General features: G+C 38.5%; 1 protein-coding gene and 1 pseudogene across 3 annotated transcripts in view; both read right to left on the bottom strand.

Annotated features, from left to right (window-relative positions):
* Nucleotides 1-23,676, bottom strand: part of RMDN1 (regulator of microtubule dynamics 1) — a 51,233-nt gene extending 27,557 nt beyond the window's left edge. The window contains exons 1-2 of one of the 2 annotated variants that reach the window (XM_080800214.1): nt 23,421-23,676; nt 7,667-7,784 (exon numbers count right to left, since the gene is read on the bottom strand). In XM_080800214.1, the coding sequence (XP_080656340.1) occupies nt 7,667-7,784; nt 23,421-23,549 (247 nt within the window). In that variant the 5' untranslated portion in view covers nt 23,550-23,676. The remainder of the gene's footprint in view (nt 1-7,666; nt 7,785-23,420) is intronic. The other variant, XM_080800213.1, reaches the window with a different exon arrangement.
* LOC308340819 (L-lactate dehydrogenase A-like 6A) lies at nt 4,180-5,688 on the bottom strand (annotated as a pseudogene). Its single transcript has one exon. The product of its transcript is annotated as an L-lactate dehydrogenase A-like 6A (transcript).
* Nucleotides 23,677-24,894: the final 1,218 nt, after the last annotated feature.

Below are 24,894 nucleotides of genomic sequence, written 5' to 3'. Positions count from 1 at the left end.
TGTCATCAAAAACTTAGATTAATTTAATTACACAGAGCATCTGAAATTACCTCACTAGCACTCTGCTCCAACCAATTCATTAATTTGTTTATACATTACTACAAAATATATAAAACTTATAGACAATGTAATGCTCTAACAGCATATTTCAGGTTGAATTTAATTTTTGAAAAATTAAAGCCTAGATCAGAAAAAAAAAAACTCCTGAATTTTAAACAACTATGTAAAATGAAGTACTTTCTACTAAGTTAACATCATAATGTAATTATAAAACTAGTTTAAAAAAATTAAATGACAGAGTGCCTGGATGGCTCAGTCGGTTAGGCATCTGCCTTCGACTCAGGTCACGATCCCAGGGTCCTAGGACTGAGTCCAGCATTGGGCTTCCTGATCTACAGGGAGCCTACTTCTCCCTCTGCCTCTCTTTCTCTCATGAATAAATAAATAAAATCTTAAAAAAATAAAAATAAAATGACAACAGCAAATTCTTCTTTAATCCTATTTCAATCTGGTTAGGTGTCATAGTTCAATATTCATATGGCTGGTTGATTTTCTTAGGTTTGTTTCCATTTCATTTTACATTTTTATCAGTGGCTGATTCTCCAAATTAAGTTTATAACATCCCAAAGATTTTTTTTTTTTAAGATTTTATTTTTTTAAGTTATCTCTACACTCAACCTGGGGACCTGGGGCCAAACTTACAACCGAGAGGTCAAGAGTTGCATGCTCTACACCAACTGAGGCAGCCAGATGCCCCATAAACCCAAAGATTCTTAAAAAGAGAAAACAGTAATCTTAGCATTCTTCATCAGTATTTGTGGTAGGTAGAATAATGGCCCTAAAATGTCTACATCCTAATCCCTAGAACCTGTGAAAGCATACAGGTTACACGGGAAAGGGGAATTAAGTTTGTAAGTAGAATTAAGGCTATTCATCAGCTAACCTTAAAACAGGAAATGATCCTGGATTAGCCAGGGGGCATAATATAATCACAAGAGGCCTTCAAAGTGTAAGAGGAAGGCAGAAGAAGGAAGTCAGAGGAGGTATAACAATGAAAAGAAGGCCAGAGTGAAATGATTACTGGCCTGGAATATGGAGGAAATGGGTCTTCAGCTAAGGAATGTGGAAAACCTCTAGAAACTGAAAACAAGGAAAAAGATTCTCTCCTACAGCCTGGAACACAGCCTTGCCAACTTGTGGATTTTAAGCCAGTGGGACCCACTTTGGACTTCTGAACTATAGAACTGTAACATAATAAATTAATGTTGTTTTAAGTTAAGTTTATGGTAATTTGTGACAGCTGCTGTGACAGAAAGCTTATACAATATTAAATATATTGATGTGGCATATTTGAATGTATACATGGTATGTGTAAATAACAAAGTTACATTTAATTCTATTCATTGACTCTTCTCAGACTTTCTGAGAAGACTGAGAGAGATTACTGTCCTTAACATGACCTAGGAATGCTGCATCTCATCACCCATGTAATTAAAAGAAAAATATAGAAATTAAGTGAATAATTTAAAATAGTTTAAAACCTTTTTGTGTATACTATTCTTTCTTAACATCTTAAATCACTTATCTATTTTTTATTATACAGCACAGACCATAAGCTGTAATATCTATGCTTTAAATAAGTGGTTTTTTCCTTGATTCTTAAACAGAAATTTTAAAAATCATACAGTGTGCAACTTACCAGGAAAAAAATGCACTTGCTCTGATACTACAAACTCACATAGGTACTAGATGGGAGCATGTAGACCACTCATATCTGTAAATCAGCTGTATGGGGTTTTTTTACTTGTTTAATGCTCTGTACTTTTCCTGAAAATATTTAAAAATAAGCTATGTTACTGACATAAAGAGACCATACTGTTAAAATGGACTAAACTTTTAAAGTAAATGTAATAATGAATATCCCAAGATGAACTGAGACATTAATTCATCTGTACAAAATCTAAATTTAGCCTAAAATGAATATGCCCAAGATCATAATTCTCAGAATTTTAAAAATGTCACTGATACGACATGAGTTAGTAAACTTTGGTCTACTTGTTTTCTTGCTCCGTGTACTCTCAGCCACGTGAGATGTATCTGGACAAAAAAATACTCCTCAAAGTAAGCAAAATTGTTCTACTTCTGGAAATTTCTCCCTATAGAAATTATAAAGTAGAAAATGAGCATCTAGATTCTTCAGATACTTGAGGATTTTTCTCTGATGCTAGAAGGCTCTAAGTAGCAACAACATAATCAAAATTTACGGCAAATTTTCAGACCAACAATACTGTGTCTCAGGAGCACTGGAAGCAGCACCTCTTGAGACGCCCTGTAGTAGTTATAAAGGAATACAGAAGAAGGAGCACTCACCCCGGGTCTGTAGACTGATCAAAGCGGAATCAATGAAAGTGTATGAAAAGAGCCAAATGAAGTGATTATATGAAGAACCTTTACTTAAGATGGGCCACTTGATTTATCTTTTAGGCATTTTACTTTCACACACACACACGAGTGTGTGAACTTTCACACACACACACGAGTAATGTGACTGTAGTGGCATACCCCGAAGGGCTTTAAATTTTGTCTATTTTAAAGAAATAATGAAAAACTTCCTACTGGAGTTTTTCAATTATGGCTGATAAGAAGGTATATGCCCTATCCTGTGGTAAATATAGACGTTACCATTTTAAAAGAGTCCCACAACCCCAACCAACTGAAATGTCAAAACATACATATGTCCTTGAGGCGCCTGGGTGGCTCAGTTAGTTAAGTGGGTGCCTTTGGCTCAGGTCATGATCTCTGGGTCCTGGGATGGAGCCCCACCCGGGCTCCCTGCTCAGCAGGAGAGTCTATTTCTCCCCTCCTCTCCTTCTGCCTGCTACTCCCCCTATTTGTGTTCACTCTATCAAATAAACAAATGTTTACAAAAAAAAAAAAAAAAACCTAAGACATAGTTTGTCTTGAATCCAGCAACCTTGCTGAACTTTGCTAAAAATATGTATATGCCCTTAACTGTTAAAAATGATTCAGAATATGACTGTATCCCAATAAATGAAGAAGGAAAAAATGTTTTAATTGGCCTCAATGAGAATGAAACAGCCCTAATGAGAAGTAAGCAGTTTTGATGAGTGAAATTTGATGAGTGAAATTGATGAGTGAAGACCATTTCCTAAAAAATATGAAAAATAAAGATCACAGTATAGAAAATAGGAGAGAGGTATATGCCAAAGTAAAACTTGTAAGGACTGATGAAATTATAGTTTTACAGAAACATGGATCATTTTCCAAGTTTAAAAAAATCTGATCTCTATATTTTACCAATAACTAATGTTTTTTCAAGGGCTTTGGCCTAGTCGCACAAATTATAATGGACAGGCCAATCAACTAATTATAAAGTGACATTTTATTTAAGAAAACAAAGCTAAAGAAAAATCAAAGCAAGCTAAATCAAAATCCATACTCTGGTCTTTGTATCTACTTTCTAAGTGCTCAAAATATGCTTGAAAACACAGGAAGGATTCTGTAATATAAGACAATTTCCTTAAAATCTATAATAAAGCCAGTTTAGTTTTCAGAATAAGTTATACCTTGGAATATTAAAATGTTATTTTTTTAAAGGTCAAATCAAGGTTTCATCTGGAGTTAGGAATGGAACTAACATTTAGAATTGTTTGTATAAACTTTTATTTTTACATTTGTAGAGGAAGTTATAATTTTTAAAAAGCATATAAATGAACATATATATATATATATATATACATATAAGCCAGCCAGAATGAAAGAATTAGCATATACTGGCTGAAAAGAACCAGAATTTCTGTAACACACTAAACACATACATCATTCTTCTAGACCAAATAGCAACCATACACACACACGAATTCAAGTTTATTCAGAAGTTTGATATACAGGGGCACCTGGGTGGCTCAGTGGGTTAAGCCTCTGCCTTCAGCTCAGGTCATTATCTCAGGGTCCTGGGGATCAAGCCCCACATTGGGCTCTCTGCTCAGCAGGGAGCCTGCTCCCCCCCACCACCACCTGCCTCTCTGCTTACTTGTGATCTCTGTCTGTCAAATCAATCAATCAATCAAAAGTTTGATATACAATCATACAACCACTATCTCTCCTTTAATAACTTCAGGATGGTAGCTCTAAACAACTTTAAAGCTTGTTCTCTTTCTAAATTTCCCAAAGTTTTTCTGCACTCTTTCTCAAACAGATTCCTCTTCAGGGGTCAGCTTTATCTTAATAAGGTTTGCAATACCATTCCCTCCCAGGATACAAGGAACACTAATGAACACTTCTTCATTTATTTCATAGAGGCCTTTCGTTATAGTGGAAACTGGATGCACTCTCCTAAGATTCTTCAAAATGTTTCCCGTTAAGTCAGCTACAGAGAGGCGAACAGCCCAATTAGTATAACCTTTCATTTTAACCACCTCACAACCACAGGTTATCACTTCTCTGTGGACCTTTCCCCAGTCATCAGGATCTTTATCCGTTCCTATATCTGAATTCAGATCCTTCAAGGGGATTACCAGCAATGTTAACTCCACTCCACACAAGTACACCTGAGTCTCCATTGTTCTCCAAGGATCCATGCTTTCTAAGTCTTTGCCCAATAAAGAAATGGAAACGGACAGTGTCCAGATTATGGCCACTTCCAATAACATGGTTTTGGGGAATTGCACTCAATTTCCAAGATACATAAGTTAAGATATCCACTGGATTGGAAACAACTATCATTTTGCACTGGGGACTATACCACGTAATGTTGAAAATCATTAATTTAAAGATGGACACATTTCTCTTAACTACATCAAGATATGTTTCTCCTTTTCCTGGGCGTGCACCTGCTGTCATAATCACTAAACTTAGGTTGGAGTTTGCAGTGACATGGTAATCTTTGCTGGAAACAATATATGGCATTTTCATGAAAGAGCTGCCATGTTGAAGATCCACTATCTCACCCTTCATTTTGCCTTCATCAGCATCCACAAAGGCAAGTTTATCACTCAAGCCTTTTAATAAGATGCTGATAGCACATGCTATGCCAACTGATCCAGTCCCTATAGTAGAGATCTTACTGTGATAAATGGTCTCCTCTGAAGTTAAATTCTTAGTAAATTCATACCTGACAGTTCCCATTTTGGAGACAGGGATGAAGGACCTACTCTCCCTTAGGGGGGTGCATGCCACCTGGCAGGGACGCAAAACCATCCCTAGACAAAAGACATTCGCTCCTACAGGGCCTAGTCTCCGGCTTGCCCGCAGGACTCCCCCAGCCCAGCTCATAGCAGCTGGCTCAAGAGGTGAAAGAAGGGAATGGAGGAAAGCCAAATCAAAGTTCTCTGAAGTGCAAAGTAAGGAAACAGCTGAAAGTTTAACGCACTACCTCCCCACCCCAGCTCGGACTGCTGCACCCAGCACGGAATGCCACTGGGATCACACCCAGTTCTCAAGCCCACTCCCAGTTCATGCAGTCCCCCACAAGGGTCCAGCACCTTAAAATGTTTTTTAATTTACTGAAACTGCAGTGATTTTAAATAAAAGCACTTTTGAAAAAATGGACTATTACCATTAAAGCTAAAGTTAATTTCAGCTTTGCTTTTCAAAGTGCCATATTTTACATCTTTGCACTCATTTCTGTACGGAAAGGGTGCTAAAGCACACTGAAACTAAGTGTGACAGACCAAAAAAAAAAAAAAAGATTAGACTTTGACTTTGAAGAAGTTAAACTGCAAACTTCTTTTTCAAAAGTTAATACTGTAGAGGCACCTGGGTGGCTCAATGGGTTAAGCCTCTGCCTTCAGTACAGGTCATGGTCTCAGGGTCCTCGGATAGAGCCCTGCATCAGGCTCTCTGCTCAGTGGGGAGCCTCCTTCCCCCTCTCTCTCTGCCTGCCTCTCTGCCTACTTGTGATCTCTTTGTCAAATAAATAAATAAAATCTTAAAAAAAAATTATTAAAAAAAAAAGTTAATACTATAATGCGTGGAGCCTGGCTAGCTCAGTCAGTAGAGGTCCTGACTCTTGGTCTCCAGGTCCTGAGTTCCAACCCATGTTGGGTACAGAGTTTACAAAAAAAATAAAAATTAAAAAATTAAAAACAAACAGAAAAACAAAAATAAAACAAATCAAAAACACCTAAGATGGAACACACACAAACACACAGAGAAAAATATTATAACAGCAACCACTGAGCACATCTCTCAGGGATACATTTTAAAAAACTATTATCACGTCATAATACAGTTTGTCCTTACTACTTTACAAGGCTGCTGTGAGAACTGAAGTTAGGTGAAAACTCTAGGGAACCAAGTCCTCTACTTTATCCATCATAAAAATGGTATGTTAAAAAAAAAAGGAAAGACAAAACAAAAACAACTGTCAATTATCTGCTCTTTTTTAAGATTTTATTTTATTTTTTTTATTCATGAGAGACAGAGAAAGAGGCAGGGGGAGAAGTAGGCTCTCTGCAGAGCAGGGAGCCTGATACGGAACTTGATCTGGGATCATGACCTAAACTAAAGACAGTCACTTAACCGAATGAGCCATCCAGGCACCCCTTATCAGCTCTTTTTTTTTTTTAAAGATTTCATTTATTTATTTGACACGGAGAGCGAGATCACAAGTAGGCAGAGCAGCAGGCAGAGATAGAGGGGAGGCAGGCTCCCTGCCGAGCAAAGGGCCCGATGCGGGGCTCAATCCCAGGACCCTGAGATCATGACCTGAGCCCAAGGCAGAGGCTTAACCCATTGAGCCACCCAGGTGCCCCCCCTTATCTACTCTTTTAAAGACAAGAATAATCGTGGGAAACTGAAATCAATGACTAGCAATTTTTACCTAATATTCTCAAATTCATCTATTACAACTTTATTAAGAACATCTATTCAAAATAAAATCTCTGCTTCTTTCCCCAATCACTTCTTAATGATTAAAAGGTGGGGACTATAAAAAACAAAAAAAGCTTGACCCATAAATTAAAAATTTTTTTCTAAAATACTAAAATTTTGCCTCTGTCAACACACACAACTGGTTTAATTAATGTCTTTTAAATATGGCAAGTCTTGTTATGTACTTACCTAAAGTATATCAAATAAGAAATCTGATAGAATTTTTCTATTTTTCAATCAGTTACTTAATATTTAATACTAAACTGCATTTTGTTTGTAAAAAAAATAATAATACTAGAAAATACTTTTACCTCATAGTAACTGGGCCTTTCTTAACTCTATCAAGAAGAGTGTAAAACCTTGGAATTAAGGAAACAAAAGAATTATTGTGTCATAAGGGCCAGATATAGATATAATCTCTGTGTTATATCCCTCTCTCCCAATCCCTCAACACCTTATAAATGTAAAAAACATTCTTAGTCCAAAGGTCCCATAAAACTACAAAGTATTAAAAGAGTATTTCCCACTGAAGGAGCTGTAGTTGCTGGAAGAAATTACAAATACACACATATATATATATATTCACACAGAGATATAAACATACAGATATAATATATATAATACATATATATAAAATTAGGCTCAATGATGAATAGAGAGAAAAACAAATATAAGAACAAAGTTTCATTATTCAAAAATAACTCAAAGTTACTAACAAAATATAACAAACATAATTAACTCTAAGTAGTACATATATTTAGCTTAGGATTACCTTTGGCTGTGGCATGAACCATAGCAGCCTGGGAAAATACTTGGTATGCTTCAAAACCCAAATAAGGTAAAGCTGAGAATAAAAGCCTTCTTTTGAAAGTTCCTAGATTTCCCATCACCTGTGGAAACAATTATGGTCAGAATTAAATCAAATGCAAAATCAATTAAAAAAAAATTACAACTTTCTCCTACCCCTAAAGCAATCAATTCTAAGTAGAATATTGGAAGCTCAAAATGTACTTCATCAAATTCTTCAGTAAAACTATTTCACAAACCTTGCCATTTGCAATGATGTGTATGGAACTAGAGGGTATTATGCTGAGTGAAATAAGTCAATCACAGAAAAACAATTATCATATGATCTCTCTGATAAGAGGAATTTGAGAGGCAGGGTGGGAGGCTGTAGCAGGTAGGGAAGGAGAAAATGAAACAAGATGGGATCAGGAGGGAGACAAACCATAAGAGACTCTTAATCTCACAAAACAAACTGAGGGTTGCTGGGGGTGAGGGGGGTATGGAGAGGGTAGTTGGGTTATGGAAATTGGGGAGGTTATGTGCTATGGTGAGTGCTGTGAAATGTGTAAGCCTGATGGTTCACAAACCTGTACCCCTGGGGCAAATAATACATTATATGTTAATAAAAATAATATAAAAAACAAAAAAACTATTTCACATAGTTACATTAGAGGGAGAGCATACTCTTAAAAAAAGATTCTTAACAATGGCTAAGGCTAACAATAGTAATTTATCTAAAAATAACAGTCATGCTAAGTGCTGGACTACAAGATCTACGTTTTATTTGAGGAGGCATGGATATTATAACTATGAAATAAAATATGAGATACTAATATACAATAAGTACCAATCCTAAGACTAGACAAGATGAAAAATATCAAATATGGTGATTACTACATATAAAAATGTACATGGATTTAAAGATATCTTCAAAAGTGATCTACAAAACCCAGTTTTGAAATAAACAATGAATAAAATAAAGAGCATATCCAAACAGATTCGTAAATTAATTTTCAGTATTATGGCCAGAATTCTCAAGACCAATGGCAAAGGAGTATACAGATATCACTCTACCAATTCTTTCCTGCAACAGTTTTTCTCTTTCACAAGATAGTAACCTTTTCTCCCTTTCTGTTGATTCACTGATTATATTCCCACTGATATAAAAACAAGCTATACTATCTTTAAGTCATTATTTCTCCCTTAAAAACAAAGAACTTGGGGCACCTGGGTGGCTCAGTGGGTTAAAGCCTCTGCCTTCGGCTCAGGTCATGATCCCAGGGTTCTGGGATTGAGCCCCGCATTGGGCTCTGCTCAGAGGGAATCCCGCTTCCTCCTCTCTTTCTCTCTCTCTGCCTGTCTCTCCACCTACTTGAGATCTCTGTCAAATAAATTAAAAATAAATAAATAAATAAATAAATAAAAAATAAAAACAAAGAACTTCCTCTTGAATTCACTCCTCCCTTTTGTCTCATGTCTAACTTGTCTTTTCAGCAAAACTTGTAAAAAGTTATCGGTACTCTCTCTCCACTTTCTCTGTTGGACTCACACAAATCACTTTTATCCCCACAACACCCACTCACGGTATTCCAGTTAAGGTAACCAAGGACTCCTATAGTCAATTCTGAATCCTCAGCTTCCTTGACCTATCAACAGTATTTGACAGCTAATCACTTCCTTTTTTTTTTTTAAAGTTATGAATGGAAGTTTGATTTTTTAAAAGATTTTATTTACTTATGTGAGAGATAGTAAGAGAGAGCATGAACAGGGGAAGGGGCAGAGGGAGAAGCTGGAAGCATGATGCACAGCTCGATGCAGGGACTCCAGGATCATGACCTGAAGGCAGATGCTTAACTGACTGAGCCACCAAAACGCCCCTGGATGTTTAATTTTTTTTTTTTAAGATTTTATTTATTTATTTGACAGACAAGAGATCACAAGTAGGCAGAGGCAGGCAAAGAGAGAGGAAGGGAGGCAGGCTCCCCGCTGAGCAGAGAGCCCGATGCGGGGCTCGATCCCAGGACCCTGGAATCATGACCCGAGCCAAAAGCAGAGGCTCTAACCCACTGAGCCACCCAGGTGCCCCCTGGATGTTAATTTTTTAAAAAACATCTTTATAGAGGGGCACCTGGGTGGCTGTCGGTTAAGCCTCTGCCTTTGACTCAGGTCATGATCCCAGGGTGCTGGGATCCAGCACCGCACTGGACTCCCTGCTCAGCAGAGGTGTCTGCTTCCCCCATGCCCTCTGCCCCTCCCCCCACCTGTGCACCCCTCTCTCTCTCTTCCAAATAAAATAAAATCTTTAAAAAAAAATAAAAGTTTTATTGAGATACAAGGACACACTATAAATTGTATACACATAACATGTACAATTCATTAAGGCATGCATATAAACCCATGAAACCATCACTATCACCACAATCAAGATAAAAGATATCTGTAAGCCCCCCCCCCCCCAAGCTTCTCTGTAATACATCCAGCCCCTTTCCTCAGCACTTGGCTGTGTTGTCTCACTCTTGAAACACTTTTCACTGGCTTTTGGAACACTACTATCATTCATTTTCTCTGGTTTCAACAGCTGCTGCTTTTCTTTGGTTGGTTCCTCCCTAGCCAGGTGTGTTTTGGGCTTTGTCCCCAGACCTTCTTTTTTCTACTTCTATCATTTTGGTGATCTTGTCTTTAAATAGCATCAATGTGCCAAAAACTGACAAATGTAATATGAAGCCTGGGTGACTCCTCTAAACTTCAGAATCATATATCCAGCAGCTTAATCAACATCTATCTCCACATGAAGCACAACAAGTATCTCACATTTATTAGCCAAAACAGGTACTATTTCCTTCAACTTTACTCACTTCATAACTCTCCCTTTCATGTTAAAAAGGAACTCTTTCCTCTATTAGGTTAGAAAAACAAAGAAGCAAACTAAAAACCTTGTAGCCATTCTTGACTCTCTCTCAGGACTTATATCTGACCCATATTTTATTTTTATTTTTTTTTAAGATTTTATTTATTTATTTGACAGACAGAGATCACAAGTAGGCAGAGAGGCAGGCAGAGAGAGAGGAGGAAGCAGGCTCCCTGCTGAGCAGAGAGCCCGATGTGGGGATGTGGGGTTCGATCCCAGGACCCTGGGATCATGACCTGAGCCGAAGGCAGAGGCTTTAACCCACTGAGCCACCCAGATGCCCCTATCTGACCCATATTTTAACTTCTCATAAGGATCGAGGATAGGAATGAGGAATCCAACATATTCCAATTTGCTGAGTACTTTACTTTCTTGCGCATGAATATTCAAGATATTACACACAACTGGATTCAAAACAAATCAACAGCAAAATAGGAAAATGAATTTGACATAATCACAATTTTAACATTTAATTTTTTGAGTTTATTCATATTTACCAAAGAGAAGCAAGACGGGTTTAGGAGCAGAGGGTTTAGGGATGTGGATCTATGGTGCTGGTACTTAGAAGAAAAAGATTAAAGATATCATCAGTAAGTTTCCTGGTTCCCTATTTTTTTTTTTAAGATTTTATTTATTTATTTGACAGAGGGAGAGAGATCACAAGTAGGCAGAGCAGCAGGCAGAGAGAGGAGGGGCAGCAGGCTCCCTGCTGAGCAGAGAGCCCGATGAGGGCTCGATCCCAGGACCCTGAGATCATGACCTGGGCTTAAGGCAGAGGCTTAACCCACTGAGCCACCCAGATGCCCCTGGTTCCCTATTTTTATGGCAGGTATATCACATGTATGAAAAGTTTGCATAGACTATTATAGCTTGAGAAAACTACACATTCATGGTGTTCAACTCCCTTGCTGGTATCATGCTCAACAATATTGTGGCTTTCTGAGAGTGAATTCACTGTTGAGCAGCTGACATTTGTATTTCTTACTGTAAATTAATAAAGTGACAGTCACAATAAAGTGACAGAGTGACAGTGGGACTCTGACTAATTTAGTTATGTAAAGCAGCTTTCTGCTCATCTGTGAGAAAATAGATAAAAATCATGTTTCGGAACTAAAAAATCAATTAAAATAATCAGGACTCAGTGACCCCTGAAGATACTAACAACTTGTGAAACTGTCTGAGACAGCTTGAATGTGCCATTTTACTCTGCACCTTCAATACATGACAATGCCTTTCACATAAAAATTCTCAAAAAATATTTGTTAAACCAAAGAGGCTATCTCTTAGATAAGACTTTTCTTCAACACTAATTATACTAAGTTCAAGTTAGAAGGAATTCCAAAATACAAACTCATCACTAGATGAAAAGGAATGTGTCCCTACCATCTCCCAGTTTTCCTCCTAATTTTCTGTCGCTCCTCCTTCTCTTAAATATTGGAATTCCCCCTTGGTAGGTACTTGGCCTTCTTCTAGTCTTACTATAAAGTACTTTCAACATCTACCATGTTCTCATTTACAATCATATGTTAATGCCCCCTGAATCTGGATCTCCAGCTCAGACCTCAGAAGGTAAACACCAGACCTATCCAATTACTATCTGTGCTACATGTCAACTTAGTTATCTTATCGGTCAGTATAACTAGACCAAAACATAGCCCCAAACATCTCATCTCCCTCTTTGCCACCCCACCCAAAGTGCTTTTATAGCCCTATTCCAGTAAAGAGCATCACCATCCATCCTACTGCTCTAGCCAGAAACTTGAGATCTTCCTTAACTCTTTCCTTTCAACTCCCACATCAAAGCTATTTTTTAGGTCCACTAAGCTTACGTCCTTAATGTACTTTGAATGCATCCACTTATTTCCATTTCCATGATAACCATTAAAGTTCAAATCACCAGATTTCTCACTGTACTATACTAATCATTGCTTATCTGGTCTATAGCATCCACTCTAACCCATCCATTCTTGACCCTAGACAAAGTTATTTTTTTAACATCATTTTGATCAATTGATTTCCCTGTTTAAAACTTTTTTGTGGTTTCCTGTAACCTTCAGAATAAAAATCAGAAATACTTAACATTGTTTATAAGGTTTTCTGAATCTGGTTGTGGTAAGCAGACTTTAAAATGGCCCCTAATGGGTTTGGTTCAAGACGGCAATGTAGGAGGATCCTGAACATCCACCCTCTCATGGATACACCAAATTACAGCTACATGCCAAACGATTTCCTCTGAAAGAAACCCCCCAAAAGACAAGCCATACCACGCATCTTTTTGGAACACACACACACACACACACACATAAAATCTGGAAAAGAGCACGAATACATGAAGGTTAAATAATGTGCTATTAAACAATGAATGAGTCAACCAGGGAATCAAAGAAGAAATAAAAAAATACATGGGGACAAATGAAAATGAAAACACAACAGTTCAAAATCTTCGGGATGCAGCAAAAGCAATGCTAAGAGGGAAGTTTATAGCAATACAGACCTACCTCAAAAAACAAGAAAAATCTCAAGTAAACAACCTAATCTTACATCTAAAGGAGCTAGAAAAACAAGAAACAACAAAACCCAAATCCAGCAGAAGGAAGGAAATAGTAAACATCAGAGCAGAAATAAATTATGTAGAAACTAAAGAAACAACTGAATAGATCAATGAAACCGGGAGCTCTGAAAGATCAACAAAACTGATACACTCGTGGATTCGTTGAGAGAGAGCAGGGAGTCAAATAAAATCAGAAACTAAACGGGAGAAATAACAACTGACATCTCAGAAATACAAAGGGTTATAAGGGAATATTATGAAAAATCATGCCAACAAACTGGATAACCCAGAAGAAATGCATATAATCTCCCAAAACTGATTGGGATGAAACAGAAAATTTGAAGACGGATTACCAGCAATGAAACTGAATCACTAATCAAAAAACTCCCAAAATACAGAAGTCCAAGACCAGATGCTTCATTGGTGAATTCTAATCAACACTTAGAAGAGTTAATATATTCTTCTCGAACTTCTCCAAAAAACAGAAGAGAAAGGAAAGCTTCCAATTCATTCTATGAAGCCAGCATTATTTCCCTGATACCAAACCAGATAAAGACACTACCAAAGAGTACTCCAGGGTAATACCTTTTTAAAACAGATGCAAAAATCCTCAACAAAATATTAGCAATCCAGGGGCGCCTGGGTGGCTCAATCGTTGGGCGTCTGCCTTCGTCTCAGGTCATGATCCCAGGGTCCTGGGATCGAGCCCCACATTGGGTTCCCTACTGCAGGAAGCCTGCTTCTCCCTCTCCCTCTTCCCATTCCCCCTGCTTGTGTTCCCTCTCTCACTTTGTCTCTCTCTGTCAAATAAATAAATAAATTCTTTAAAAAAGTTTTTTTTTTAATTAGCAATCTAAATCCAAAATACATTAAAAATAATCATTCACCACAATCAAGTGAAATTCATGCAGGGATGCAAGGGTGATTCAATATTCACAAATCAACCAACATGATACATCACATCAATAAGAGAAAGGATAAAAACTATGATCATTTCAACAGGATGCAGAAAAAAGCATCTGACAAAGTATAACATTCATTCATGATAAAAGCCCTCAACAAAGTACGTATAGAGGGAACATACCTCAACATAATAAAGGCCATATATTGCACAGCTAATATCATTACTCAATGGAGCAAAATTGAGAGCTTGTCCACTAAGGTCAGAAACAAGAAAAGGATGTCCACTCTTAACACATTTATTCAGTATAGTACCTAGCCACACCGATCAGAAAAAAGAAAGGAATAAAAGACATCCAAATCGGTAAGGAAAAAGTAAAACTTACTCATTAACAAAAAAGCTACCAGAAGTGATATGTGAATTCAGTAAAGTCACAAGATACAAAATCAATGTATAGAAATCTGTTGCTCTTTTACACACTAAAAATGAAGCAGCAGAAAGAGAAAGGAAGAAAACACTCCCATTTACAATTGCACCAAAAATAAATACCTAGAAATAAACTTAGCCAATAAGGTAAAAGACCTATACTCTGAAAACCATAAAACACTGATGAAAGAAATTTAAGAAAACACAAACAAATGGAAAGACATTCCATGCTCATGGACTGAAAGATACATTGTTAAAATGTCCATACTACTGCAAGCAAGCTATGGATTTAATGCAATCCCTAACAAAAATATCAATAGTATTCTTCCCAGAACTAGAAAAAGCCATCCTAAATTTTTTAAAGACTTAATTTATTTATCAGAAAAAGAGAGCACAAGCAGGGAAAGTAGAAGAGGGAGAAGCAGACTCCCCACTGAGCAGGAAGCCTGGTGTGGGACTTGCTCCCAGGGCCTTCACATCATAACCTGAGCCAAAGGCAGTCAACTTAACCGACTGACACACCCAGGCGCCCCAAAACAATCCTAAAATTTGGATGGAACCACAAAAGACCCCAGGAAGCCAAAGCAATCTTGAAAACTGGAGGTATCACAATTCAAGATTTCAAAATATGTGACAAAGCTGTAGTAAATAAAAGACTATGGTACTGGCAGAAAAAGAGACACATATGTCAATGGAACAAAATAGAGAACCCAGAAATAAACCACAATTACATGGTTAATTAATCTATGACAAAGGAGGCAAGAATATGCAATGGAAAAAGACAGTCGTCTTCAACAAATGATATTGGGAAAACTGGACAGCTACATGCAAAAGAACGAAACCGGACCATTTTCTTACACCATACCGGAAAAACAACAACAAAAAAACCTCAAAATGGACAGAGGACCTAAATGTGAGACCTGAAACCATAAAAATCTTAGAAGACAGCACAGGCACTGATTTCTCTGACATTGGTTGTAACAATGTTTTTCTTGATATGGCTCCTGAGGCAAGCGAAACAAAAGCAAAAATAAACTGTTGGCACTATATCAAAATAAAAACTTTTGCACAGCAAAGGAAACAACTGACAAAACTAAAAAACAACCTACTGAATGGGAGAAGATATTTTCCAATGACACATCTGATAAAGGGTTAGTATCCAAAATATATGAACAAGTTATATAACTCAACACCCAAAAAACAAATAATCCAATTTAAAAATGGACAGAAGACATGAACAGACATTTCTCCAAAGAAAACATACAGATGGCCAACATGATACATGAAAAGATGCTCAACATCACTCAGCAGCAGGAAAATGCAAATCAAAAACACAATGAGATACCACCGCACATCTATCAGAATGGCTAAAATAAAAAACGCAAGCAGCAACAGGTCTTGGCAAGGATGTGGAGAAAAAGGAACTCTCATGCACTGTTGGTGGGAATGTAAACTGGTACAGCCACTGTGAAAAACAGTATGGGTTTCCTCCAAAAAAAAAAAATTATTGTTTAGATTTTATTTATTTATTTGTCAGAGAGAGAACACAAGCAGGGGGAGTGGCAGACAGAGGAAGAGGGAGAAGCAGGCTCCCTGGAGAGCAGGGACCCAGATGCCGGGCTCCATCACAGGATCCTGAGATCATGACCTGAGCCGAAGGCAGATGCTTAACCAACTGAATCACCCAAGCGCCCCTCCTCAAAAATTTTTAAATGGAATTACCCTAGGATCCAACTATCACACTACTGGGTATTTACCCAAAGAATATGAAAACACTAATTCAAAAGAATAAATGCACATGTATGTTTATTGCAGCATTATTTACAATAGCCAAAATAAGGAAGCAACCCAAGAGTCCATTCATAGACGAACAAATAACGAAGATGCGGTATATAGATACAATGTAATATTATTTAGCCATAAAAAATACTGAAGTCTTGAAATTTAAAACAACATGAATGGATCTAGAGAGTATAATGGTAAAGCAAAATAAGTCAAAGAAACACAAATACCATATGATTTCACTCATATGTGGAATTTAAGAAACAACACAAATGAACAACAACAACAACAAAAACCAGATGGTTTTCCTCAACAGAGGAGAGGTGGCTGGAGGGATGGGTGAAATAGGTGAAGGGGATTAAGGGTACACTTAATCTCGATAAATACTTAGTAATACATGAAATTCCTGAATCACTGTATTGTACACCTGAAATGAATGTAACACTGTATGTTAACTACACTAGAATTAAATTTTTTAAGAATCCATTGAGGGGTGCCTGGGTGGCTCAGTCGTTAAGTGTCTGCCTTCAGCTCAGGTCATGATCCCTGGGTCCTGGGATGGAGCCCCACATCGGGCTCCCTGCCACGTGGGAAGCCTGCTTCTCCCTCCCACTACCCCTGCTTGTGTTCCCTCTCACTGTGACTCTGTCAAATACATAGATAAAATCTTAAAAAAAAAAAAAAGAACCCATTAAAAATACCATATATCACAATCAAGTGGGATTTATTCAAAGGTTCTACAAGGATGATTAAAAAATCTGCAAACCAATCAAGGTGACACAACAAAATGAAGGCCCCAAGTCACATGACCATCTCAACAGATACAGAAAAAACACCTGACAAAAATTCAATATCCATTCATGATAAAATTAAAGTGGATACAGAGGGAACATATCTCAACATAATATAGGATGAGCCCTCCATCCTGCATATGGCTCCTGGCTCAGCGGGGAGTCTGCTTCTCTCTCTCTCCCTCTGCCTGCCACTCCTCCCTGCTTATGTGTGCACTCTCTCTTGTCTAAAGAGTAAATAAAATCTTTTTTTTTTTTAATATGTGGGTATCTCTTTTAAGATTTTATTTATTTATTTGACAGAGAGAGACAGAGTGAGAGAGAGAACGCAAACAGGGGGAGTGTGGGAAGCAGGCTTCCTGCTGAGTGGGGAGCCCACTGCAGGGCTGGATCCCAAGATCCTGGAATCATGACCTGAGTGAAGGCAGATGCTTAATGACTGAGCCACCCAGACACCCCAGGAATAAATAAAATCTTTAAATAAATAAATAAATAAGGCAATACATGACAAGTCCACAGGCAGCATCATACTCAGTGGTGAAAAGCATAAAGTTTTTCCTCTAAGGGGCGCCTGGGTGGCTCAGTGGGTTTAAGCCTCTGCCTTTGGCTCAGGTCATGATCCCAGGGCCTTGGGATCAAGCCAGGCTCTCTGCTCAGCGGGGAGCCTGCTTCCTCCTCTCTCTCTGCCTGCCTCTCTGCCTACTTGTGATCTCTGTCTGTCAAATAAATAAATAAAATCTTTTTAAAAAAAGTTTTTCCTTTAAAATGACAACTAGAAAAATGCCCACTCTCGATTTTATTCCACATGGTATTAGAAATCCTAGCTAGAGCAATTAAGGATTTTTAAAAAAGGAAGGAAAAGAAAAAAGATATCCAAATCAGAAAGGAATTAGTAAATTTGCAGTAGCATGGCATTACTGTCGCGGCCGGCGGGACAACACGACCAGGGTCGAGAGGGTAAGAGGATGGTGAAATGAAGACGAGACACAAAGAGATGGGGACAGGAGAGGCAAGGTGGATGATGTCCAAGCAATGCCAGTTTATTCAGAAGAGTGCTCTGGTATAAGTATGGTACAGAGACAATCACAAGGAAGCAGTGATCCATTGCATTCTTAGAATAGTTTCCACAGGTTCCCCTTAGAAGGTTTCTTAAGGCTCATGTGCAAACATCCTGACACCAAGAGGGCTGCTTGAAGATGAGTTCCCTATAGATAAGTAGACAGAGAAGGGCCAAAGGGCATCCAGTGCGGTTTATGGCCCCTGCAGGGACAGCAAGTCAAGTTACTGATTCACGGCTTTAGGCCTGCATGTCCTGTTCCAGATAAGCCCCAGAGGGTGGTCGCGCAGGAGAGTGTGAGACCCATGGCACAGGCCCATTCTCAAGCACCTCAACTTATTAACCACAGGATTGCTTTAACCCTTAGGTTGCAAGGAGGCGCGAGTCAGGGGCTGGTTTGGTTCTCTCTCAAGCTACTGCGCGGCCTCCCACACATTACATATAGAAAGCCCTAAAGACCTCACCCAAAAACTGTTGAAAATAATGAACAAATTCAGTAAAGTAGCAGGATACAAAAATCAACATACAAAAATCTGTTGTAGTTCTATATACTAATAATGAACTATCAGAGAAATTTAGAAAATAATCCCATTTACAGTTATGTCAAAAAGAATAAAATATCTAGAAATAAATTTAACCAAGAATCTGGTAAAAGACCTGTGCACTAAAAACTGTAAGACACTGATGAAAGAAAGTGAAGACACAAATAAATGGAAAGATATTCAGTGCTAATGGATTGAAGAATACTGTAAAACTGTCCATACAATGAGAAGCAATCTGCAGTTTCAATGGCATTTTCACGGAAACAGAACAAACAATCCTGAAGTTTGTATGGAACAAAAGACCCAGAAAAGCCAAAGCAACCTTGAGAAAGAAGAACAAAGCAGGTGGCATCATGCTTCCTGACTTAAAAATATATTAAAAAGCAAAAGTAGGGGCGCCTGGGTGGCTCAGTGGGTTAAGCCTCTGCCTTCGGCTCGGGTCATGATCTCGGGGTCCTGGGATCGAGCCCCGCATCAGGCTCTCTGCTCAGCAGGGAGCCTGCTTCCTCCTCTCTCTTCTCTCTGCCTGCCTCTCTGCCTACTTGTGAGCTCTGTCAAATAAATGAATAAAATCTTTAAAAAAAAAAAAAAGCAAAAGTAATCAGAACAGTAGAGTATTTGCAACATAGATCAATGGAACAAAACAGTTTCAGAAATAAACTCATGCATATATGGGCCAAGTAATTTAAAATATAGGAGCCAACAGTGTTTTCAATAAGTGGTGTTCAGAAAACTGGACAGCCATGCGAAAAAGAAATAAAACTGAACCACTGTATTACAGCATACACAAAAATTAACTCAAAAGGGACTAAAAACTTGAACATCAAATCTAAAACCATAAACTGCTAGAAGAAAACACAGGGGGTAACCTCCTTGACGATGATCTTGGCAATGATTTTTTTAGATTTGACACCAAAACCAAAGGCAACAAAAGTAAAAATAAACAAGTGGGACTCTATCAAACTAAAAAGTTTGTACACAGGAAACAAAACTATCAGCAAAATGTAAAGGCAATCTACCAAAGTGAAGAAAAAACTGTCACACCATATATCTGATAAGGGATTAACATCCAAAATATACAAGGAATTCTTGCAATTCAATAGCCAAAACAATTTAAAAAACCAGTCCAATTAAAAAATGGGCAGAGTACCAGAAGAGACCTTTTTTCGTGACATAGAGATAGCCAACAGGTACATGAAAAGGTTCTCATTTGGTAAATGCAAATCAAAACCACAATGAGATGTATCACCTCACACTTGATAGAATGGTATTGTCAAAAAGACAAGAAATAATAAGTGTTGGTGAGAATGTGGAAAAGATGAACTCTTGTGCACTGTGGGTAGGAATGTAAATTGGTGCAGCCACTACAGAAAACAGTATGGAGGTTAATCAAAAAGCAAAAAAAGAACTACAGTTCTTTTACAGTTACCCAGCAATTCTACTGGGTGTTTATCCAAAGGAAACAAAAACACTAACTCAAAAAGATATATGCACACCCACGTTCACTGCAGCATTATTTACAGTTGCCAAGGCATGGAAGCAACATGAATGTCCATCTAGGAATGCATAAAACAAATATGAGATATATAGATACACACACACACACACACAGAGGAATATTTTTCAGCCATAAAAAGAATGAAATCGGGCGCCTGAGTGGCTCAGTGGGTTAAGCCTCTGCCTTCGACTCAAGTCATGGTCTCAGGGTCCCAGGATCGAGTTCAGCTCTCTGCTCAGCAGGGGGCCTGCTTCTGTTTCTCTCTCTCTCTCTCTCTCTGCCTACTTGTGATCTCTCTGTCAAATAAATAAATAAAATAAAATAAAATTTAAAAAAAGAATGAAATCTTGCAATCTGTGACAACATGAAAGGACCCTGAGGGCATTATGCCAAGTGAAATATGTCAGACAAGACAAATGCAGTATGAGCTCATTGTGGAATCTAAAACAAAATCCAAACTTATAAACAGAGAACAGATTGATGGCTGCCAGAGGGGGAGTATAGAAGGGGGCTGGTTAAAAGAAGTTTAAACTTCCAGTTATAAAATAAATCCTAGGATGTAATGTATAGGATGGTAACTACAGTTAATAATACCATATGTATTTTTGGAATTTGCTAAGAGAGTAAATCTTAAAAGTTTTCTTTAGGAGAAAAAAACTTGTAGAGACAGATGTTAACTTTACTTACTGTGGGGATCATCTGGCAGTATGTACAAACATTGTATCATTGTGTCATATACCTGAAACTAATGTTACATGTCAATTATATCTCAATTTAAAAATATACAGAAATATTAATTAAAATGGCCCCAAATGATTCCTGCCTTTCGTCAGGGCCCAGGGTAGTCTACCCCAAAATGTACCACAATGGTATACCGATTATTCTTAATTGAAGCTAGTTGGGAAATTGCTGGTCCAAGGACACTGAGACCGTCCTCTGATCCCCTGAAAACAGGAAATAAATCTCCCATATGAAAAATACCCTCCTTGTACTAAGAAGTAAAAAGACACCCTCATCACCAGAGATAGGTACGTTAAAACCTAGAAAGCAGTAGAAACAAGCCTTGTTACAAATCTACTATCTCAACCTAAATTCTGCTTAAAATTCCTTACTAATTAAAGCTCCCAAACATCTGTTTTCTTTATCCTGCCAATTACTCACAAATTTATTAAGTCTAAAATGTATAAAAACTGCCTGCCTTGGTCATTTCTTTGGGTCTCAATTTCATTACTGGACCTCCATGTACACTTAATAAAACTTTGGTTTTTGTTCCTTTTGTCTCATGTCAATTTAATTCCAAAACCAGCTGGAAGAATCCTGGGAAGAAAGATTTCTCCCTTCTGTACTTCTAATATTCACTCCTTTCTGTTAATTCCCTTCCCTTAAATGTAGGCTGGACTTACTGGCTCTCTTTAAAGAAACAGAATATGCAAAAGTGAGGGGATATTACTTCAAGATTAGGTTATAAAAAAACTGCAAGTTTCATCTTTGACATTCATTCTCTCCTGTGTGTTCTTTGATTGCTTGCCTGCGTGGGGGAAGCTGTTGTGTCTTAAGTCAGCCCTTTCGAGAAGTCTTCAAGTGAGTACAAAGGTATGCCTACAACTACATGAGTGAGGTTATAGGCATAACTTTTCCCCTACCTCTAAATTGAGCCCTCAAATGAAATCTCAGCAGCTGAACACTGATTCAATCCTTAATGAGCAACCTTCCGCCAGAGGCACCCAGCTAAGTCTCACCTGGATTTGATAACAAAAGAAACAGTGAGATTATGTTTGCTGTTTTAAGCCATTAAGCTGTGCAATAATTTGCTATGCAATAATAGATAACTAATAAACTGGCACTTGCCTGATTTTTCAGCCTCGGTTTTTATCTGTTTATTCTCCTATTTCAGGTTCCAGTCATAATTTCAGGTCCTCAAAAATACCACTTTTTCTTACCTCAGGGCCTATATCATGCTACTCTCTCCACTGGAATATTCTTTTCTCCTCATCTTCCATTACTCGTTAATCTCCAATCATTCTTTAGAGCTCATCTCTAATTGCTCACACTTTCCCCCTTCCTCCCTTCAAGATCAGATTAAATATAACTTTGCTTCTCTTTTCCAAACACTTTGCACTAATTACATTTACTCAACTACCTTTCCTTCTAACCTGTAAGATCAATGAGAAGTGTTTCCGTTTCTTATGTTCAATGTATCTCCAGAGCTTAGAACAGAGCCTTATTCATAGTAAGCACTCAGTCAAGTCTCCTGAAAAATAAACATTCAGAGAAGTGTTTTGTAACACAGATTACATACAGAAAATGACAGAAAAATTAAATCTCAGCCACTCAGCATTACCCCCAATCTCAACAAACTCCTGGAAAATATCTCCAACTCAACTTATTAACATCATGCTGAGAGAAAGGCTTAGGAAAAAGAAAGACAGATGAAAAGGGCTCCAAAAACTCACGAAAAACTAGAAAGCTGTAATATGAGTTGCAACTCCGCCAAAATTCAATTTATTTAGGGAAGAATGTTTTTCATTGCCTTTGGCTTAGAGTGGAGTTTTATTACTTAAAATTTTTTCTAGTCTCTCTTGATTTTTTTCTATCCTTTTCTATCTTCTCTAGTTGTTTTTTAGCACAGTGATTATATGCAATACATGTAGATATCTTACCAGCCATCAAATCCAAGATACTTCTAGCTTTGTGACTTGGATACATCATTTAACCTTACTTCAGTTTCCTCTTCTAAAAAAATGGTTAAAATAACACTTCTCACTGATAGGATGACAATAATCCGACATCCTTTCCTTAACATTATGCAGATAAAACAAAGGACTCAAATGAAAAATTTTAAACCTAAATAGTACAAAATCTCTGCTTCTAAGTCGCAGTAATTTTCAAAATCACACCACAAACTTTTCAAAGTCTGGGAGACTAAAAGCCTTAGGTGCTGTACAGTACCGCCAAAAGTAAACATTTTCACAGCGGTCAAGTCCCCGGCCCCCCGCCAAGTTCTCTGTTTTCACTCAGGAAAGACTAGCAGGATTCCCGGACTGCCGGGGAAGAAGGGGCTGGGGGCCTCATTCCTCCTCCGACCCCAGTTTTCAGAGACGTAGCCTTGCGAAAGGGAGAGGACCTGTCCGTCGCAGTCACCTGGGGAGCTCCAGGAACACCCGGCCCTGAGTACCTTCCTCAGTTCACCACATTCCCCATGGTGATAACGGCGCAGCCAGGCTGAACAAGAGGGTGCCGGAGCCCAGCCAGTAGTGAGGGGAGCGGGAGGGCGGCGGGGATACCTCAGAGCCGCGGAGTCGCCTAGTACAGCACAGTCCGCGGCTGCCAGCAACACCCCTGGGGAGCCAAGGTCCCGGAAAGACGCGACGTCCCCAAGGCAGAAAGCGCCAGAGGCGAGCGGCCAGCGCCATGACCTACAACTCGCGGACTAACCCTTCACCCCTTTGGGCCGCTGTGGAGCGCAGCGGAGAGAAATTCTCCCCAATCCTCCCCGAGAAAAGGCGACTTCCCTCTTCCAGGCCGCCTCTTCCGCTAAACGATTTCCGGTCCAGAGGTTCACGGGGAGGGGAATACCGGGTTGGGTGGGACTTTGCCGCCCTCTCGCGCCTGCGCCCGGAGGACTGTTCCCTTTTGCATGCTGGATGGTTTCTGCCTATACACTGTGGGGCCTGTCATGGCTTTGGCATAGGATGAGTCACCAGAAGAGAATTAAACGTTCTCTGATAGACCCGATAATTTAAGTATGCAAGAAAAAAAAAAAAGACCTATTATTTATAATTCTCTGCTGCCTTCAAAGATAGAGTGATAGACGGTCCTTTTTGGAAAAAATACTTGGAAGAATTAAACTGTTCCACATAATGAAAGCAAAGAAGAGATTGACAGTTAGGAGGAGGAATTCTTGAGGGGATAGAGAAGCGAGAGGAGATAAACAAAGAATGTGAAGCCCAAGCTGGTCTTAGTAGAAAACGAGCTGGAGAACAGAGGGAAAAGGAAAAAAAAAAAGTGTTCATACAGTTTACAGCCCATTGACAAGTACCTCCCTCAAGGAGCTTAGCTACCTCAGGCAAACTTAGTTTGACATTAGCTCAACCTCTAAGACACTATAAAAATCCCTTTGGAAACTTCCTTTATCTATACCTTCCCCCTCCCCCCAAATATATGTATATATATTAGCAATCATCCTCAAAACATACAGCACACTAATATACATCTGAAGGGTCTCATGACTAAGGTTTTATTAAACAGTATTAAATGACCTTTTCCTAACAACTAGCCCTTCGAGGTCCTGGAAAATTTGCTTCTAAATTCCTTAGAGACTTACCCTATCCCTAAATCCTCCCCAACTTGAAAGTATATAATCAGCCTCTCCTTACAACCCCAGAGAGCTTTGTCTACCCATAGGTCCTGTCCCTGTGCTTTAGTAAAACCACCCTTTTTGCACTGTAGTCGTCTCAATAATTCTTTCTTGACTGCTCCCAAACCACAACATTTCACATCGGAAAAGACTAGGAAGAAGAGGCCTCTTGAGAGAAAGTTATTGACCTTGTTTGCCGTGGGATGTGTGGTACAAAGCCCTCAGTTTCTCCTCAAAATATTTAGCAAGATTATACCTCTCGGGCACCTGGGTGGCTCAGTGGGTTGGGCCTCTGCCTGCTTCCCCCTCTCTCTCTGCCTGTCTCTCTGCCTACTTGTGATCTCTCTCTCTCTCTGTCAAATAAATAAATAAATAAAAATCTTAAAAAAAAAAAAAAAAAA

The sequence above is a fragment of the Martes martes genome (genome assembly GCF_963455335.1).
Source record: "Martes martes genome assembly, chromosome: 4".
In the NCBI taxonomy this organism is placed as follows: Eukaryota; Metazoa; Chordata; class Mammalia; order Carnivora; family Mustelidae; genus Martes; species Martes martes.
Note: the sequence above shows the minus strand (reverse complement) of the source record. Positions and strands in the feature narration are given on the sequence as shown.